The sequence below is a fragment of the Oncorhynchus mykiss genome, chromosome 3, assembly GCF_057628025.1.
Source record: "Oncorhynchus mykiss isolate SJ-2025 chromosome 3, ASM5762802v1, whole genome shotgun sequence".
In the NCBI taxonomy this organism is placed as follows: Eukaryota; Metazoa; Chordata; class Actinopteri; order Salmoniformes; family Salmonidae; genus Oncorhynchus; species Oncorhynchus mykiss.
The window spans coordinates 46,612,804-46,632,420 of NC_143024.1; the positions used below are offsets into that span (position 1 = coordinate 46,612,804).

At 41.8% G+C, this 19,617-nt stretch overlaps 1 protein-coding gene across 4 annotated transcripts in view; it reads left to right on the forward strand.

Annotated features, from left to right (window-relative positions):
• The window catches only part of ctps1b (CTP synthase 1b), a 33,028-nt gene that overhangs the window by 13,212 nt on the left and 199 nt on the right, over positions 1-19,617 (forward strand). For 2 of the 4 annotated variants that reach the window (XR_016494660.1, XR_016494661.1), the window contains exons 9-18: positions 8,353-8,485; positions 8,778-8,866; positions 11,979-12,191; positions 17,903-17,997; positions 18,198-18,260; positions 18,396-18,439; positions 18,532-18,628; positions 18,707-18,762; positions 18,936-19,032; positions 19,257-19,401. Coding sequence is in view for 2 of the 4 variants with exons in the window: in XM_021596594.3 (XP_021452269.1) it covers positions 8,353-8,485; positions 8,778-8,866; positions 17,903-17,997; positions 18,198-18,260; positions 18,396-18,439; positions 18,532-18,628; positions 18,707-18,762; positions 18,936-19,032; positions 19,257-19,401 (819 nt within the window). In the remaining 2 variants the exon portion in view is untranslated. The remainder of the gene's footprint in view (positions 1-8,352; positions 8,486-8,777; positions 8,867-11,978; positions 12,192-17,902; positions 17,998-18,197; positions 18,261-18,395; positions 18,440-18,531; positions 18,629-18,706; positions 18,763-18,935; positions 19,033-19,256; positions 19,402-19,617) is intronic. The other 2 variants (XM_021596594.3, XM_090229381.1) reach the window with 1 other exon arrangement.

The window sequence follows — 19,617 nt, forward strand, 5'->3', positions numbered from 1 at the left end:
TTTCGACGCATGCCTCGGAGCTCCGGTATTAAATGTAACATCACTATAGTACAACATATGATAAGGTTACTGTGGAACTTAGATTTTTACTACATGCTGACATAGGGCAAGATTCAGACTCACTTCTCAGTAGTTGGTATTCAGACTGACCTTATGCAGGTGCGTAGTGGGCTTTGCAGGTGTGGTACCCTTGCGTGCGCAGAATAAATGTAATTCAACTGCTGAAATCCCTCTCACTTGCTGGCCATCAGATTTTCTCGCTGGGTTTTCATTCAAGAGGGTTTTCAGTGCAGTTATCTAAAGCCACCCCTTTAAATGTGGTGTACATAAAACATTTTTTTACAGTTAAGAATATTAGGGATCAAAAAGCCAGAAAGCCATATGGGCCTAAATAGACTTCTCATTTTCAGCACCAATTGGTAGATGTAAAAAATACTCTGATCTTGTATATTATTTAGTGTTATGAAAGTATTTATGAATAATAATTTGTAAAAATAAAAACTTTGGAGAGTCTTTACGCACAAAATATATTGATGAATCAAAAATAGTGTTTTTTTTGTTGGTATTTTGTCATTTTATTAGGATCCACATTAGCTGTTGCAAAAGCAGCAGCTACTCTTCCTGGGGTCCACACAAAACATGAAACATAATACAGAATGACATAATACAGAACATCAATAGACAAGAACAGCTCAAGGACAAAACTGCATACATTGATTCATCCTGAAAGTTGCCATATTAAATTGTTCAATCCAGGAAATATAAAAAATGCACATTAGTCCTATAAATCTACCCTAATAATCCTTACTAATCATGGAACTGTGATGACAACGGTCCTGTCGGCCATTTCTGTATGGACCTCGCTTTGTGCACAGGGGCAGTTTGGAACTTGGTAGTGAGTGTTGCAGAAGGTTTTTACACGCTAGGCACTTCAGCACTTGGCGGTCCTGTTCTGTGAGCTTGTGTGGCCTACCACTTCGCGGCTGAGCCATTGTTGCTCCTAAACGTTTCCACTTCACAATCACAGCACATACAGTTGGCCGGAGCAGCTCTAGCAGGGCAGAAATTTTACTAACTGAATTTTTATACACCTGTCAGCAACGGGTGTGGCTGAAATAGCCTAATCCACTAATTTGAAAGGGTGTCTACATACTTCCTGCCATGTAGTGTACGTTAGCCTAATATGATCCACTATTGCTAGCGATTCTTATAAACAACGACATGAGTGTGACAGTGGAAAGAAAGGTAAACTAATGATGTAATAGAATGATGCAAAATGTAAGGAAACTAACACAAGTCAGTGACATTTATACATTTGTCGTTATAACTGACGGTGGCTACCTATAGTGGTTAATTCGAGCTTCTACTTCTAAAAATTTACCTTTACAGAAACAAGTCTATCACTGTTGCCGCTTGCTATAGACCTCCCTCTGCCCCAAGCTGTGCCCTCGATACCATATGTGAATTGATTGCCCCCCATCTATCTTCTGAGCTCGTGCTATTAGGTGACCTAAACTGGGACATGCTTAACACCCCGGCCATCCTACAATCCAAGCTTGATGTCCTCAATCACACACAAATGATCAATGAACCTTCCAGGTACAACTCCAAATCTGGGCACCGTCATAGATGTCATCCTCACTAACTCGCCCTCCAAATACACCTCTGCTGTTTTCAATCAAGATCTCAGCGACCACTGCCTCATTGCCTGCATCTGTAATGGGTCTGCGACCAAACGCCCATCCCTCATCACTGTCAAACGCTCCCTAAAACACTTCTGCGAGCAGGCCTTTCTAATTGACCTGGCCGGGGTATCCTGGAATGGCATTGACCTCATCCCTTCAGTAGATGATGACTGGCTATTCTTTAAAAGTGCCTTCCTCACCATCTTAAATAAGCATGCCCCATTAAAAATATTTAGAACTAGGAATAGATATAGTCCATGGTTCACGCCAGACCTGTCTGCCCTTGACCAGCACAAAAACATCCTGTGGCATTCTGCATTAGCATCGAATAGCCCCCGTGATATGCAACTTTTCAGGGAAGTTAGGAACAAATATACACAGTCAGTTAGGAAAGCTAAGGCTAGCTTTTTCAAACAGAAATTTGCATCCTGTAGTACTAACTCAAAAACGTTCTGGGACACAGTAAAGTCCATGGAGAATAAGAACACCTCCTCCCAGCTGCCCACTGCTCTGAGGCGAGGAAACACAACACCGCTAAATCCACTATAATTGAGAATTTCAATAAGCATTTCTCTACCGCTGGCCATTCTTTCCACCTGGCTACCCCTACCCCGGTCAACTGCCCGGCACCCTCCACAGCAACCCGCCAAAGCCCCCACCATTTCCCCTTTACCCAAATCACAATCTGGACCCTCTCTTTCTAAAATGATATGCCGAAATTGTTGCAACCCCTAATACTAGCCTGTTCAACCTCTCTTTCGTATCGTCTGAGATTCCCAAAGATTGGAACGCTGCCGCGGTCTTCCCCCTCTTCAAAGGGAGTGACACTGTAGACCCAAACTGCTACAGACCAATATCTATCCTACCTTGTCTTTCTAAGGTCTTCAAAAGCCAAGTTAACAAACAGATTACCGACCATTTCGAATCCCACCGTACCTTCTCCGCTATGCAATCTGGTTTCAGAGCTGGTCATGGGTGCATCTCAGCCACGCTCAAGGTCCTAAACGACATCATAACCGCCATCGATAAGAAACATTACTGTGCAGCCGTATTCATTGATCTGGCCAAGGCTTTCGACTCTGTCAATCACCACATCCTCATCGGCAGACTCAACAGCCTTGGTTTCTCAAATGATTGCCTCGCCTGGTTCACCAACTACTTCTCTGATAGAGTTCAGTGTGTCAAATCTGAGGGTCTGTTGTCCGGACCTCTGGCAGTCTCTATGGGGGTGCCACAGGGTTCAATTCTTGGACCGACTCTCTTCTCTGTATACATCAATGAGGTCGCTCTTGCTGCTGGTGAGTCTCTGATCCACCTCTACGCAGACGACACCATTCTGTATACTTCCGGCCCCTCTTTGGACACTGTGTTAACTAACCTCCAGACAAGCTTCAATGCCATACACCTCTCCTTCCGTGGCCTACAACTGCTCTTAAACGCAAGTAAAACTAAATGCATGCTATTCAACCGATCACTGCCCGGCTCCGACTTAGAATACGTGGACAACTACAAATACCTAGGTGTCTGGTTAGACTGTAAACTCTCCTTCCAGACTCACGTTAAGCATTTCCAATACAAAATTAAATCTAGAATTGGCTTCCTATATCGCAACAAAACATCCTTCACTCATGCTGCCAAACATACCCTCGTAAAACTGACCATCCTACCGATCCTCGACTTCGGTGATGTCATCTATAAAATAGCCTCCAACACTCTACTCAACAAACTGGATGCAGTCTATCACAGTGCCAACCGTTTTGTCACCAAAGCCCCATACACTACCCACCACTGCTGGCCAGGTCACCATCTGGCCAGGTCGCAATTGTAAATGAGAACTTGTTCTCAACTTGCCTACCTGGTTAAATAAAGGTAAAATAAATAAATAAATAAAAATTGCGACCTGTACTCTCTCGTTGGTTGGCCCTCGCTTCATACTCGTCGCCAAACCCACTGGCTACAGGTTATCTTCAAGTCTCTGCTAGGTAAAGCACCGCCTTATCTCAGCTCACTGGTCACCATAGCAGCACCCACTCGTAGCACGCGCTCAAGCAGGTATATCTCACTGGTCACCCCCAAAGCCAATTCCTCTGGTCGTCTTTCCGTCCAGTTCTCTGCTGCCAATGACTGGAACGAACTGCAAAAATCTCTGAAGCTGGAGACTCACATCTCCCTCACTAGCTTTAAGCACCAGCTGTCAGAGCAGCTCACAGATCACTGCACCTGTACATAGCCCATCTGTAAACAGCCCATCTATCTACCTACCCCATCCCCATACCGTATTTATTTATTTATCTTGCTGCTTTGCACCCCAATATTTCTACTTGCACATTCATCTTCTGCACATCTACCATTCCAGTGTTTCAATTGCTATATTGTAATTACTTCACCACCAAGGCCTATTTATTGCCTTAACTTCCTAATCTTACTTCATTTGCACTCACTGTATATAGACTTTTTGTTTTATTTTGTTCTACTGTCTTATTGACTATGTTTTGTTTATTCCATGTGTAACTCTGTGTTATGTGTCGAATTGCTATGCTTTATCTTGGCCAGGTCGCAGTTGCAAATGAGAACTTGTTCTCAACTAGCCTACCTGGTTAAATAAAGGTGAAATAAAATATTTAACACTATACAAATTGTTTTTAAAGAAATACAGTAAAAAGTCCGGGCAAATAATTAAAACATTCTAGAAATCATAAATCAACTCTAGGTTTGGCGCTATACTGTCATTGGTGCAGAAGCCTATAGCTTGGGTCTCCAAATTTCATCTGAAGTTATAAGGCCAGCATTTCATATACAGCGGGGCAAAAAAGTATTTAGTCAGCCACCAATTGTGCAAGTTCTCCCACTTAAAAAGATGAGAGAGGCCTGTAATTTTCATCATACAGTGCCTTGCAAAAGTATTCGGCCCCCTTGAACTTTGTGACCTTTTGCCACATTTCAGGCTTCAAACATAAAGATATAAAACTGTATTTTTTTGTGAAGAATCAACAACAAGTGGGGCACAATCATGAAGTGGAACGACATTTATTGGATATTTCAAACTTTTTTTGTGAACAGCAGTTTTCAGTTCTTTCCACAGATTCTCGATTGGATTCAGGTCTGGACTTTGACTTGGCCATTCTAACACCTGGATATGTTTATTTTTGAACCATTCCATTGTAGATTTTGCTTTATGTTTTGGATCATTGTCTTGTTGGAAGACAAATCTCCGTCCCAGTCTCAGGTCTTTTGCAGACTCCATCAGGTTTTCTTCCAGAATGGTCCTGTGTTTGGCTCCATCCATCTTCCCATCAATTTTAACCATCTTCCCTGTCCCTGCTGAAGAAAAGCAGGCCCAAACCATGATGCTGCCACCACCATGTTTGACAGTGGGGATGGTGTGTTCAGCTGTGTTGCTTTTACGCCAAACATAACGTTTTGCATTGTTGCCAAAAAGTTCAATTTTGGTTTCATCTGACCAGAGCACCTTCTTCCACATGTTTGGTGTGTCTCCCAGGTGGCTTGTGGCAAACTTTAAACGACACTTTTTATGGATATCTTTAAGAAATTGCTTTTTTCTTGCCACTCTTCCATAAAGGCCAGATTTGTGCAATTTACGACTGATTGTTGTCCTATGGACAGAGTCTCCCACTTCAGCTGTAGATCTCTGCAGTTCATCCAGAGTGATCATGGGCCTCTTGGCTGCATCTCTGATCAGTCTTCTCCTTGTATGAGCTAAAAGTTTAGAGGGACGGCCAGGTCTTGGTAGATTTGCAGTGGTCTGATACTCCTTCCATTTCAATATTATCGCTTGCACAGTGCTCCTTGGGATGTTTAAAGCTTGGGACATTTTTGTATCCAAATCCGGCTTTAAACTTCTTCACAACAGTATCTCGGACCTGCCTGGTGTGTTCCTTGTTCTTCATGATGCTCTCTGCACTTTTGGCGGGCCTCTGAGACTATCACAGTGCAGGTGCATTTATACGGACACTTGATTACACACAGGTGGATTGTATTTATCATCATTAGTTATTTAGGTCAACATTGGATCATTCAGAGATCCTCACTGAACTTCTGGAGAGAGTTTGCTGCACTGAAAGTAAAGGGGCTGAATAATTTTGCACGCCCAATTTTTCAGTTTTTGATTTGTTAAAAAAGTTTGAAATATCCAATAAATGTCGTTCCACTTCATGATTGTGTCCCACTTGTTGATTCTTCACAAAAATATACAGTTTTATATCTTTATGTTTGAAGCCTGAAATGTGGCAAAAGGTCGCAAAGTTCAAGGGGGCCGAATACTTTCGCAAGGCACTGTAGGTACACTTCAACTATGACAGACAAAATGAGAAAAAAAATCCAGAAAATCACATTGTAGGATTTTTAATGAATTTATTTGCAAATTATGGTGGAAAATAAGTATTTGGTCACCTACAAACAAGCAAGATTTCTGGCTCTCACAGACCCCTTCTTTAAAGGCTCCTTTGTCTCCCACTCGTTACCTGTATTAATGGCACCTGTTTGAACTTGTTATCAGTATAAAAGACACCTGTTCACAACCTCAAACAGTCACACTCCACTATGGCCAAGACCAAAGAGCTGGACACCAGAAACAAAATTGTAGACCTACACCAGGCTGGGAAGACTGAATCTGCAATAGGCAAGCAGCTTGGTTTGAAGAAATCAACTGTGGGAGCAATTATTAGGAAATGGAACACATACAAGACCACTAATAATCTCCCTCGATCTGGGGCTCCACGCAAGATCTCACCCAGTGGGGTCAAAATGATCACAAGAGCGGTGAGCAAAAATCCCAGAACCACACGGGGGGGACCTAGTGAATGACCTGCAGAGAGCTGGGACCAAAGTAACAAAGCCTACCATCAGTAACACACTACGCCGCCAGGGACTCAAATCCTGCAGTGCCAGGCGTGTCCCCCTGCTTATGCCAGTACATGTCTAGGCCAGTCTGAAGTTTGCTAGAGAGCATTTGGATGATCCAGAAGAAGATTGGGAGAATGTCATATGGTCAGATGAAACCAAAATATAACTTTTTGGTAAAAACTCAACTCGTCGTGTTGGAGGACAAAGAATGCTGAGTTGCATCCAAAGAACACCATACCTACTGTGAAGCATGGGGGTGGAAACATCATGCTTTGGGGCTGTTTTTCTGCAAAGGGACCAGGGTGACTGAGCCGTGTAAAGGAAAGAATGAATGGGGCCATGTATCGTGAGATTTTGAGTGAAAACCTCTTTCCATCAGCAAGGGCATTGAAGATGAAAAGTGGCTGGGTCTTTCAGCATGACAATGATCCCAAACACACCGCCCAGGCAACGAAGGAGTGGCTTCGTAAGAAGCATTTCAAGGTCCTGGAGTGGCCTAGCCAGTCTCCAGATCTCAACCCCATAGAAAATATTTGGAGGGAGTTGAAAGTCTGTGTTGCCCAGCAACAGCCCCAAAACATCACTGCTCTAGAGGAGATCTGCATGGAGGAATGGGCCAAAATACCAGCAACAGTGTGTGAAAACCTTGTGAAGACTTACAGAAAACGTTTGACCTCTGTCATTGCCAACAAAGGGTATATAACAAAGTATTGAGATAAACTTTTGTTATTGACCAAATACTTATTTTCCAGCATAATTTGCAAATAAATTCATTAAAAATCCTACAATGTGATTTTCTGGATTTCTTTCCCTCATTTTGTCTGTCATAGTTGAAGTGTTAGTGGCTGACTAAATACTTTTTTCCCCCACTGTAGGTCACTTTGGAAAAGGTGATTATATTGATTTGCTTCAGTTTGCTGCCATTTTTGCATTAATTATGGATCTCCATTAGCTGCTGCCAAGGCAGCAAATAAAATACAATTTTATTGGTTGCATACAGATATTTAGCAGCAGCTACTCTTCCTAGGGTCCAGCAAAATTAAGGCGGTTATACAATTTTTAAAACATTACAATACGTTTCACAACACATTAAGTCTGTGCCCTCAGGCCACTATTCTACTACCACAAATCTACAACACAAAATCCATGCGTGCATGTGTGTATATTGCGTATGTTATCTGTGTCTGTGTGTGTGTTTCAATATGACTGGGTTCAGATTTGTCAATACAGTCTCCAGCGATCATAAGTTAAAATAGGTCTAAAACAATATTGTAATTTATATTTACGATCCCCTCATCCAAACAACTTACATGTTTACCTAGCTCTTATCAATAGCTCTTATCAATTTGTAAATTACAGTGCATGGAGAATGTTGATATTTCTATCTGATAAAATAAAGTAGATGTTCACCTTAGAACTGACAAGTTGCTCGACCTTATTCATAATTTCATCGTGCCTAAAGGTGGTGGAATTATGAGGGAATTAAGTCAAGGTCAGAATACTGTTAGACACACCTCCGACGCACCTTAATTCCTTTGATCTCCACCCAAAGTGAAAAGCGGTTGAATAGCATGCTATTCTCATGCTTTAGTTCAAGGTCAGAGTGCGCGTATAGAGAGAAGTGCATAAAAAGGGAATTATGTTCCATTTATGCACGATTAACTTGGGTTGGAATTTCCCCATACTGTATTGGGAGTCTCACCCTGGTTTGATTGAGTATTTACCATGTTTTAGTCTAAAATACATATTGACTTAATACCCCAGGGTCCTCGGAACATGTTGGAACTAAACTGTCTCCTCTCAGGTCTGACCGACTCCTGGAACATGTGTCCATCGCCCTGGTAGGGAAGTACACAAAGTTCTCTGACTCATATGCCTCTGTCATCAAGGCCCTGGAGCACTCAGCCCTCGCCATCAACCACAAACTAGAGATCAAGGTATGGAACACAGTCACATTCACCCATGCTCCCTCTTTGGAGCGACTGCAGTTCCCTACGCACAGCATCTGTGTGTAGGAAGAGACGACTCTGCTTACATCGGTGGCATTGATGTTATCTTTTGTGCTAACCAAACCTTGCGTATCCTTAGACGAGGATTATGAGAAGCTCTGTTCTAATGGACTGTGTTAAATATGGCCTTATTTGTTATGTTATAATAAAAATGACGATTACTGTATGTCATGTTCTTATTCCACCCACCTCCCACTGACCCTCAGTCTTCCTCTGGCAGTTCATCGACTCTGCAGACCTAGAGCCAAATACACTGCAGGAGGAGCCTGTGAAGTACCACGAGGCCTGGCAGAAACTCTGCAGTGCTGAGTGAGTCTACAGCAAAATACCTACAATGAGTATACAAAACATTAAAAACACCTGCTCTTTCCATAACATAGCTTTCACTTGGTCAGCCTATGATGCATTATTGATGTCACTTGTTAAATCCACTTCAAACAGTGTAGATTGGGAGGAGACAGGTTAAGGAAGGGTTATTTTTAAGCCTTGAGACAGTTGAGACATGGATTGTGCATGTGTGTATTGTTGGATTCTGGAGTAAACTTTGAACATTTGTTATACTCAGAGTATAGGAACATTAGTTACACAAGAGACATGAGGGGTGCCATGATGAAGCTTGGGAGGGGCTGAGTGCAGGGGAAACAATTGCATGTGAGAGTATGTATAAGGGGAGAAACTGTTGAAGGCTCATTTACGTGTAGTAGCAGTATCAATATGGAGAGAGGTTGGTTTATGCCCTATGGGGAGAGGGAGACATGAGAGATGATGCGGGTTATCAATAATAGTGATATTTGAGGATGTACTGGAATAGGACATTAAGTAATCCGTATTCTCCAGTAATACATTTTCAGACGCTATGGTATCGGTTCTAATACAAGGTATTAAGTGCCATGACCAATTAATTATTATCCGGGGAAGTGTGTAGCGCTAACTTGTCAACTAGTTAATAGAAGGTGTGTATTATAGACGGGAGTGAAGGAATCTAAAATACCTTGGACACCGTCGGGAGAGTTTATGGAATAATAACTATTGATATGTCGACAAACGGCTCTGATTCTCCCTGTAGAACAGAGCTAGGGATTTTAATCAAGCCATGGAGGCTCTGAAAGAAGCGCACAAGCATTCTACCAATTCGGCTGGAATATGGGACAAATTGAGAAAATTTGAGAAAATTGGACAACATTTTCCTGCTGACGGAGAATTCAAAACAAATAAAGACTTCAGGGAGGCAATTATGACTTGGCACAAAGACATAAAACCAGAATCAAAAGCTCAATATAACAGCGTTTTGATGTCAGCATTCTATCAACAAAAAGTGCATCACGATAAACCCGGAATGAGTACCAGGACTCTGCCACAGAAAGACGTAACGGGAGTGTATTGATAGAATTTGCAGTTCTGCTTTGATGGCAGGTTTGAACCCTGTGATCAAAACGGTAATTGCAGAGGTAGTAGATTTAATTCAAGACGATGTTTTGAGAGTGGAATATAGCTCTGCTAACCTCGCCGACATGCGAGGGGTTAATAGGGCCATAGAGAAAAGCACTAACTATAGTTTCAATGGCCAAGATAAGACAATGAAATGTAGCGGAAATGCATCACAGCGTAGGGAGACCGAGTCCTGTTTAAGGTGTGGGGCTATTGGTCATTGGAAAAGGGAGTGTAAAGTGGGTATGGAGCCTGCTGTATTCGTAGAAAATGCTGCCAGGCAAGCGTTTGCGTCGTTTTGAAAACGGCAACAACAAATACTCTGGAAAGTAGCAGGAATGGCACTTTCACCTAGCGGTGTATAGTCTCTGTTCGATCGATTAGTGGTTCATAGAGATTACAGTTTCTATATGATGGAAGACGTATGAGATCACATTTTACCTAACTTTTTAGTAGAGGCCAGGGTTCAAATATAGCGGTTTCCTTACGACGGGAAATGGGCTAAATTTGCCACAGGAAAATGTATTTGGGGTTGAAGAATCTAGGCGAAATGCCAGGGGAATTAATTCTAAAGGTAACACATTTAAAATATATTGCCAAACACTCCTTGCAAACTCAGAAAGCCTTGGGTTTTTTTTTTTTATATCATGAGATATTTTGTGGTTTTATTTTTAAAATATATTTACATTTTATGTCGTCTTTATTCTGGAAAATATTTCTAGGATGGTTGAAAGGGTGGAGGAGTCACGAGGTATTGGTATAGGGGTTATCAAACCTAAAATTAACTTTTCATTTTTTTATGTGGTGAGGTGGTTATGGAGAATCATGGGGAAAAGAGACCAGTGAATCGTTAGACTCGGTGGCGAGATAATGTTGCCTTGTCGAAGGGTAGTACATGCGAAATAAAGGATGGGGTGGATTAAAACAAACATTTAATGATTGGAGAAAGGACAGTGGATTTACAAATAACAGGTTTGGTTTATAATTAATACTATGCTGATTAAAATGTAGCACAGTGAATGCTAACGAAATGTACACTCTTTTCCAGAAGAGGGGGTTTTGTTATTTTTCGTTGGAAGGTCCCCGGAGATTGTGAGGGGAGTGCAGTTAGTGATATTTGGCCGTTTTAGGTATTAACGTATCTGGATTAAGCCATAACCGAGTTCCAGATAATAAGTGAGGCTTGTTCATGTGTGTTCTGGACCTACGGTTCACCAGCACACACCATTTACTGGTTACGAATGTGTGTCAGTGGTGTGTTGATACTGTGGGATTTATCGAATGGGGTCTTTTCAATTCGGTTAAATTGGGTATGCAGAAGGATGGACATGTTTTGAAAGGTATTTCAATTGTTTCTGAAGGACAGGGAAAGAAAAGGGAGAGGAAACATTTTAAATGGGGTCGAATGCCCTGTATCCTAAAATGTCTTATGAAGTCTGATCGAAATGGGGATTTAATTATAAAATGAATGAGAAACACCAGTCTCTATCAAAACTACCATTACTTTAGGAGATTATTATTATTTCCGTAGGGAGTTATAAAGAGTTGTAATTCTAAGTTGTTAGTTAGTTATTCGAATTAGTTTATTTTTGATTTAACATATTGTTTTTGAATCACGTGTTCCACAGGGTAAATTACCAGTTCCCAGAGGAAAATATATGTTATAAGGGATGACAGTGACTTCAAATGGATTGTGATATATGTATTGCTCATTTCATTTTGTGTTTTTGTTTCGATACAAATTTGGGATACTGGAGTGTGGAATTCTGCGAGGGGTTAGGGTGCTAACTTCATGATCTGATAACTCTTCCGAGAGGTCGCCAGCTGAATAAGGGTGTATGGATTGATTTAGAAAATGGTTTTAGCAGTAACACGTATGTTATGCTTTTTGACATTTTTCGTAGATATAATGTTATTAAGAAATGCTTGTCTGGATTTCCTGAAACAGAAATTAAATTAACTAAACTGTTGTTTTGATCTGTGCTTTTTTGAGGTTATCATGGAAGGTGACGTCATACCGTGCCTTAATGCATGGTGGGAATAATTTGGCCACAAACAGTGTGTGCGAACCTCAAAACCCTCCCTAACCGTCTGAAGAAAGAGCGACAAAGGCGTGACTTTTAACACTCCTGAGTCCGAACCATAAACCGGGGCCGTAGTGCTGAGAGCGCGTGTGGAGTGAGCGTGGAGAGAGAGAGCGGTTCAGGTGAGAGACTCATGTACGTGGGAGAAACGTATGTATCTACTTGGATATTAAAATCGGGACGTTATCAAGGGCCATAAAATGTGACAGGTAAAAGTTAGAGTGGGGCAAAAAAGTATTTAGTCAGCCATCAATTGTGCAAGTTCTCCTACTTAAAAAGATGAGAGACCTGTAATTTTCATTATAGGTACACTTCAACTATGACAGACAAAATGAGAAAAAAAATCCAGAAAATCACATTGTAGGATTTTAATGAATTTATTTGCAAATTATGGTGGAAAATAAGTATTTGGCCACCAACAAACAAGCAAGATTTCTTGCTCTCACAGACCTGTAACTTCTTCTTTAAGAGGCTCCTCTGTCCTCCACTCATTACCTGTATTAATGGCACCTGTTTGAACTTATCAGTATAAAAGACACCTGTCCACAACCTCAAACAGTCACACTCCAAACTCCACTATGGCCAAGACCAAAGAGCTGTCAAAGGACACCAGAAACAAAATTGTAGATCTGCACCAGGCTGGGAAGACTGAATCTGCAATAGGTAAGCAGCATGGTTTGAAGAAATCAACTGTGGGAGCAATTATTAGGAAATGGAAGACATACAAGACCACTGATAATCTCCCTCGATCTGGGGCTCCACGCAAGATCTCACCCTGTGGGGTCAAAATGATTACAAGAACGGTGAGCAAAAATCCCAGAACCACACGGGGGGACCTAGTGAATGACCTGCAGAGAGCTGGGACCAAAGTAACAAAGCCTACCATCAGTAACACACTACGCCGCCAGGGACTCAAATCCTGCAGTGCCAGACGTGTCCCCCTGCTTAAGCCAGTACATGTCCAGGCCCCTCTGAAGTTTGCTAGAGAGCATTTGGATTATCCAGAAGAAGATTGGGGGAATGTCATATGGTCAGATGAAACCAAAATAGAACTTTTTGGCAAATACAATTTCATATTTTTAACAAGAGTAATAGTTAGTTAGTATATTACATTTACGCAAATCATGAATGCTTTTAAAAAATATCTATATTTATTACTTTCCAAATAAATGTTATATTTCCTTGGAAATACATGGTTAGCCATGAGAAAGACCCTCTCTCTCTGTGACAGCGGGAGAGGCATGGTAGGCTGGGTCAGGTTGTGTGGGGTGGTTGCTCTCCTGTAGATGAATTAAGCAGCAGAGTATCTGCTGGCCATCCAACATGGCAATTCACATAGAAATACATCACCTACAACAGCCTTTGCCGTGTAGAATCGAGAACAGATCTATATATTGCATTTCTTTCTGGAAAACTGTATCTAAATGCGGTGTCTCAGATGAAATAAGCCACTGTTCTTCATTCATTATCAATGGAGAAAGCTCAAAACTGCGGAGGACAGCAGAGAGAAGGATGGTGGGATTTGTGTGAAGCATAAACACAATCAGAGGTTTAAGCACTCGCCGTAATCAGCAGGTTAGGAAGAGTACACAACCATTCTAGGAGGCACTCTGCCACAAATGTGCTTTGATCTTTTTTTATCTTTTCCAGCTCCAAACAGCGTGGTGGCGAGTCAATCTGCAAGTCTAATCTAGGCGAGCAGTGAGGAGCGCACATAACAATACAGGCTCCAGACATCACAAGCCAGCTAAAAGAAACCCATGAAACAAACAAGTTACACACACTCATAACTTCTTATGGCTTGGGGGCAGTGTTTCGACGTCTGGATGAGAAACGTGCCCAAAGTAAACTGCCTGTTACTCAGGCCCAGAGGCTAGGATATGCATATAATGGTAGATTTGGATAGAAAACACTCTAAAGTTTCCAAAACTGTTAAAATAATGTCTGTGAGTATAACAGAACTGATATGGCAGGCGAAGACCTGAGGAATATCCATCCAGGAAGTGGGATTTTTTTGATGTGGGTAGTTTTCAATTGAATGCCTATTGAGTATCTAATGGGTTAGGACCCAGATTGCAGTTCTTATGGCTTCCACTAGATGTCAACAGTCTTTAGACATTGTTTCAGGCTTGTTTTCTGAAAAATGAAGAAGAATGAGACCTTTCTGTCAGTAGACTGTAGAATCATTTAGTGCTGGTTTGCGTGCGTGATCGAGTGCGCGCCCTTCAATGTTTTTCCTTTCTATTGAATACGTTATTGTCCGGTTGAAATATTATCGATTATTTATACAATTGGCAACCTGAGGATTAATTATAAACATCGCTTGACATGTTTCGACAAACTTTACCAGTACTGTTAAAATCAAATCAAATCTATTTTTATTTGTCACATACACATGGTTAGCAGATGTTAATGCGAGTGTAGCGAAATGCTTGTGCTTCTAATTCCGACAATGCAGTAATAACCAACAAGTAATCTAACTAACAATTCCAAAACTACTGTCTTATACACAGTGTAAGGGGATAAGAATATGTACATAAGGATATATGAATGAGTGATGGTACAGAGCAGCATAGGCAGGATACAGTAGATGGTATCGAGTACAGTATATACATGAGGTGAGTATGTAAACAAAGTGGCATAGTTAAAGTGGCTAGTGATACATGTATTACATAAGGATGCAGTCGATGATATAGAGTACAGTATATACGTATGCATATGAGATGAATAATGTAGGGTAAGTAACATTATATAAGGTAGCATTGTTTAAAGTGGCTAGTGATATATTGATATACTCAATGTTAGTGGTGGCTGTTTAACAGTCTGATGGCCTTGAGATAGAAGCTGTTTTTCAGTCTCTCGGTCCCAGCTTTGATGCACCTGTACTGACCTCGCCTTCTGGATGATAGCAGGGTGAACAGGCAGTGGCTCGGGTGGTTGATGTCCTTGATGATCTTTATGGCCTTCCTGTAACATCGGGTGGTGTAGGTGTCCTGGAGGGCAGATAGTTTGCCCCCGGTGATGCGTTGTGCAGACCTCACTACCCTCTGGAGAGCCATACGGTTGTGGGCGGAGCAGTTGCCGTACCAGGCGGTGATACAGCCCGCCAGGATGCTCTCGATTGTGCATCTGTAGAAGTTTGTGAGTGCTTTTGGTGACAAACTGAATTTCTTCAGCCTCCTGAGGTTGAAGAGGCGCTGCTGCGCCTTCTTCACGATGCTGTCTGTGTGAGTGGACCAATTCGGTTTGTCTGTGATGTGTATGCCGAGGAACTTAAAACTTTCTACCCTCTCCACTACTGTTCCATCGATGTGGATAGGGGGGTGTTCCCTCTGCTGTTTCCTGAAGTCCACAATCATCTCCTTAGTTTTGTTGACGTTGAGTGTGAGGTTATTTTCCTGACACCACACTCCGAGGGCCCTCACCTCCTCCCTGTAGGCCGTCTCGTCGTTGTTGGTAATCAAGCCTACCACTGTTGTGTCGTCCGCAAACTTGATGATTGAGTTGGAGGTGTGCGTGGCCACGCAGTCGTGGGTGAACAGGGAGTACAGGAGAGGGCTCAGAACGCACCCTTGTGGGGCCCCAGTGTTGAGGATCAGCGGGGTGGAGATGTTGTTGCCTACCCTCCCCACCTGGGGGCGGCCCGTCAGGAAGTCCAGTACCCAGTTGCACAGGGCGGTGTTAGGATGTATTCGTCTGCATGTTTTGATTGCCATTGAGCCAGTGGATTACTGAACAAAACGCGCCAACAAAACAGAGTTTTTGGGATATAAAGAGGGACGTTTTTGAACAAAACAAACATTTATTGTGTAGCTGGTACTCTTGTGACTGCAACCAGATGAAGATCTTCAAAGGTAAGTGATTCATTTTATCGCTATTTCTGACTTTCGTGACGCCTCTACTCCTCTACTTTTCCTCTACTTGGAAAATGTTTGTATGCTTTTGTAAGCGGGGATCTGTCTTCAGATAATCGCATAGTATGCTTTCGCCGTAAAGCCCTTTTGAAATCTGACAAAGCAGCTGGATTAACAAGAAGTTAATCTTTAAGCCTATGTATATCACTTGTATTTTTATGTTTATTATGACTATTTCTGTAATTTTGAATTTGGCGTTCTGCAATTTCACCGGATGTTGTCGAGGTAGGTTGCTAGCGGATCGCCTGCGCCAGAGAGGATAAACACACAACCTCGTGTGATGGATAGCTGTCGGCTATATTAGCCACGACTTACCGTTCTTCGTGCAGCTTCAAATGTCGAACAAAGTTGGAAATTGTTGCGCCTCCGTCTTTAATTTTCTTCCCGCATGTTTTGCAAGTTGCAATCCGTTTTTTGTTGATACAGCAGGTCTTTATATCTGAACATAATAATTTGGGGTATCATCTTTCCAAGGGCTCCATCTGAATTCACCCGCTGACGTTCCTCTGCACTGCCACGCACAATTTGATTGGCTGCTGTCCGATTCAAACTGTAATCCGTTAAATGAAGAGTTGATGCGTTGCACACTTTTTTTAATAGCATAATTTTTTATATTTCGGCTTGGGGAGGATATCAAGTCAGGTCGAGTCATAAGGCTCAAGTCCAAGTCATGAGTCATTGGTGTTAAAGTCAGTCGAGTTGCAAGTCATCATATTTGTGATTCGAGTCTGATCAGAATTTCTGATGGAACTGTAAAGAGTGACACACAGAATAAGCGTTCCATCTGACATGGAACAAGACAGCAGATTCAGCTGGAATGGCATTTTGTTGTGTGATGAGAGATGGAAATAAAATTGTGTATGGTGTGGTCATAGAACAGAGGCCATAAGTCTCTGAGTTTGTAAACCTCACGGTGGAGTTTGTTTTATCATTGTTCGTTCATATCTAATCATGTATTATCTTTTATTTTAGATTCATGTTTTTTTTTAGCATTGTTTGTTCAATTATAAGTAATTTCCAAGTTTATGTCAATTGAACAGTAGGACGCCATTGTTCAAAAAGAGGGACTGTTGGATTCTGGAGTAAACTTTGAACATTGTTATACTCAGAGTATAGGAACATTAGTTACAGAAGAGACATGAGATGAGGGGTGCCATAATGTAGCTGCTGAGGGGCTGACTGCAGGGAAAACAATTGCATGTGACGGTATTGATAAGGGGAGAAACCACTGAAGGCTCGTATCACTTAGTTCCCTGCTTAGCAAGAATGATGCAATGTTTAGAGATGAGGAGGAGACTCCACCCAAAGTGGGGTATGAATATCACCTCGGGGGAAGCCATTTCTTGGTCTGAATACAGCTGTGTCGACCCTTTGGGAAGAATTAAACTTGGTCAAGCTTCTTTAGTGTCCGTGAGTGATTTACTCAAAAAATATGAGAACTTAACAGTATGAATGGGCAAGACAAAATATGTAAGTGCCTTTTGAACAGGGTATGGTAGTAGGTGCCTGACATACTGGTTTGTGTCAAGAACTGCAACTCTGCTGGTTTTTTCATGCTCCAAAGTTTCCTGTGTGTATCAAGAATGGTCCACCCAAAGGACACCCAGCCAACTTTTTTCTTAACTGTGTTGTTGGTTAAGGGTTCGTAAGTAAGCATTTCACTGTAAGGTCTACATGTGTTGTGTTCCCTTTAGAAAGCTTTCGACACCTTGTAGAGTCCATGCCCTGACGAATTGAGACTATTCTGAGGGCAAAAGGAGGGGGGCGCAACTCAATATAATAGGCTGCTTGACACCATAAATCCAACAGCATTTACATGAGCATTGTGAATTAAAAAAAATTCTGTGTAATTGTAACCCTAAGCCAAGGGAGCTGTGTTCTCCTGTCAGTGAAGGATCAATGTTGTCTCATACATACAGTGGTGTCTTGGTACCTGGAGGCTTCGGTGTACGGGGGACAGAGGGGAAAATCCAGGCTATCAGCTGGGCAAGGAAAAAGAAAAAGCCATTTTTAGGTAAGATGTATTTAAGCATTAATGAAATACAAATGAATCAATAGTATTGCCATGTATCATGCGTCAGTTTAGCATGTTTTGTTAAATGGAAATGATATTCTGTATGTCACTCTTTATAGTTCCATCAGAACTTCTGATCAGACTAGTTCAGCCTGACTTTTTTTTATTGCACACATTTAATCCCAATTGTCTTGTTGCAGGGGTATGTTTGGGCATGCAGTTGGCAGTGTGTGAATTTGCCCGCAATGTTCTTGGCTGGCAAGGTAATATTTGAATCAGTAATCGTTATATCCTTGAGGTGTATGTTGCGTAATTCCAGAATGTTCATAAGTTAAATGTTCAACTCTCAAACCTTAGAATGGAACTGAAATACGTATTTCTTTTTTTTTTTATAACAGATGCCAACTCTACTGAATTCCATCCAGAATCTAAACACCCAGTGGTAGGTGTGCCATAGTAATCATGTCCTTCTCTGTCACTTCTCACTGAGTTTTGGCTCACAAACATTGTGATATTCTGGTCCTTTTTTGACAGGTGATTGACATGCCAGAACACAACCCTGGGCAGATGGGTGGGACTATGAGGTTGGGGAAGAGGCGGACCATCTTCAAATCCAACACCAGCATTTTGAGTGAGTGCTAATCTTGCCAAACCAACATAGGGTTTGTTGTGTTATAATGGTTGATAATATTCAGTATTTATTTTTCAGGAAAGCTGTATGGTGATGCTGAATATGTTGACGAGAGGCATCGTCACCGTTTTGAGGTAGTAGAGCTGAATCGAGTCTTGATGTGTATATTTGCGTTACATTTTTAAAGTACATTTTACATCATATGTTACTTGGAAGACAATCCATTTGACAATCCATTTGAAGTGTTACATGTATTACATTCTAAGTGTGGATAGGATGAATTGATGGGAGCTCTCTGTCCTCTTAGGTGAACCCTGAGCTGAAGCACCACTTTGAGGAGAGGGGCTTCCATTTTGTCGGCCAAGACGTAGAGGGAGAGAGGATGGAGGTCATTGAGCTGGATGGTGAGTTAACCATGGAGACATTTCAGTGTTTTCCACTGTCTGGCTCTTGGAAATGTTATTGTTAAATAGTGCGTTATCACTTCATAAAGTACTTTCTTGAATGAATTGAACAAAAAAATGTAACACAATTTGTAGGGGTATCAAATGTAATGACAGTTGTAGCTACGCCAACCGTCCGTAGTATCCATCTCAAACTGATCATCTTCCCACCTGTGTTGTTTCAGATCATGCCTATTTTGTTGGAGTGCAGTACCACCCAGAGTTCACTTCTCGTCCCATCAAGCCCTCACCCCCCTACTTTGGCCTCCTGCTGGCTGCAGCAGGGAAACTCCAGAGCTACCTACAGAAAGGTTGTCGCCTCTCACCACGGTAAGACCACGCAGATCATTGTATTTCTCATCATTTCCTTTTAATCCATCAGATGGAGGCAAGCAAGATGAGTGGCATTTGGTCTGGCGTAAAGGGGAATGGAAAAAAGTTACCCGGACAGTTTTGGATTTTTGTAATGCTATACCTAGTTTATATCTCTGACTTATCATATCATCCTGAAAAAGTATTATGGATGTATATAACTCTGTCCCTTGT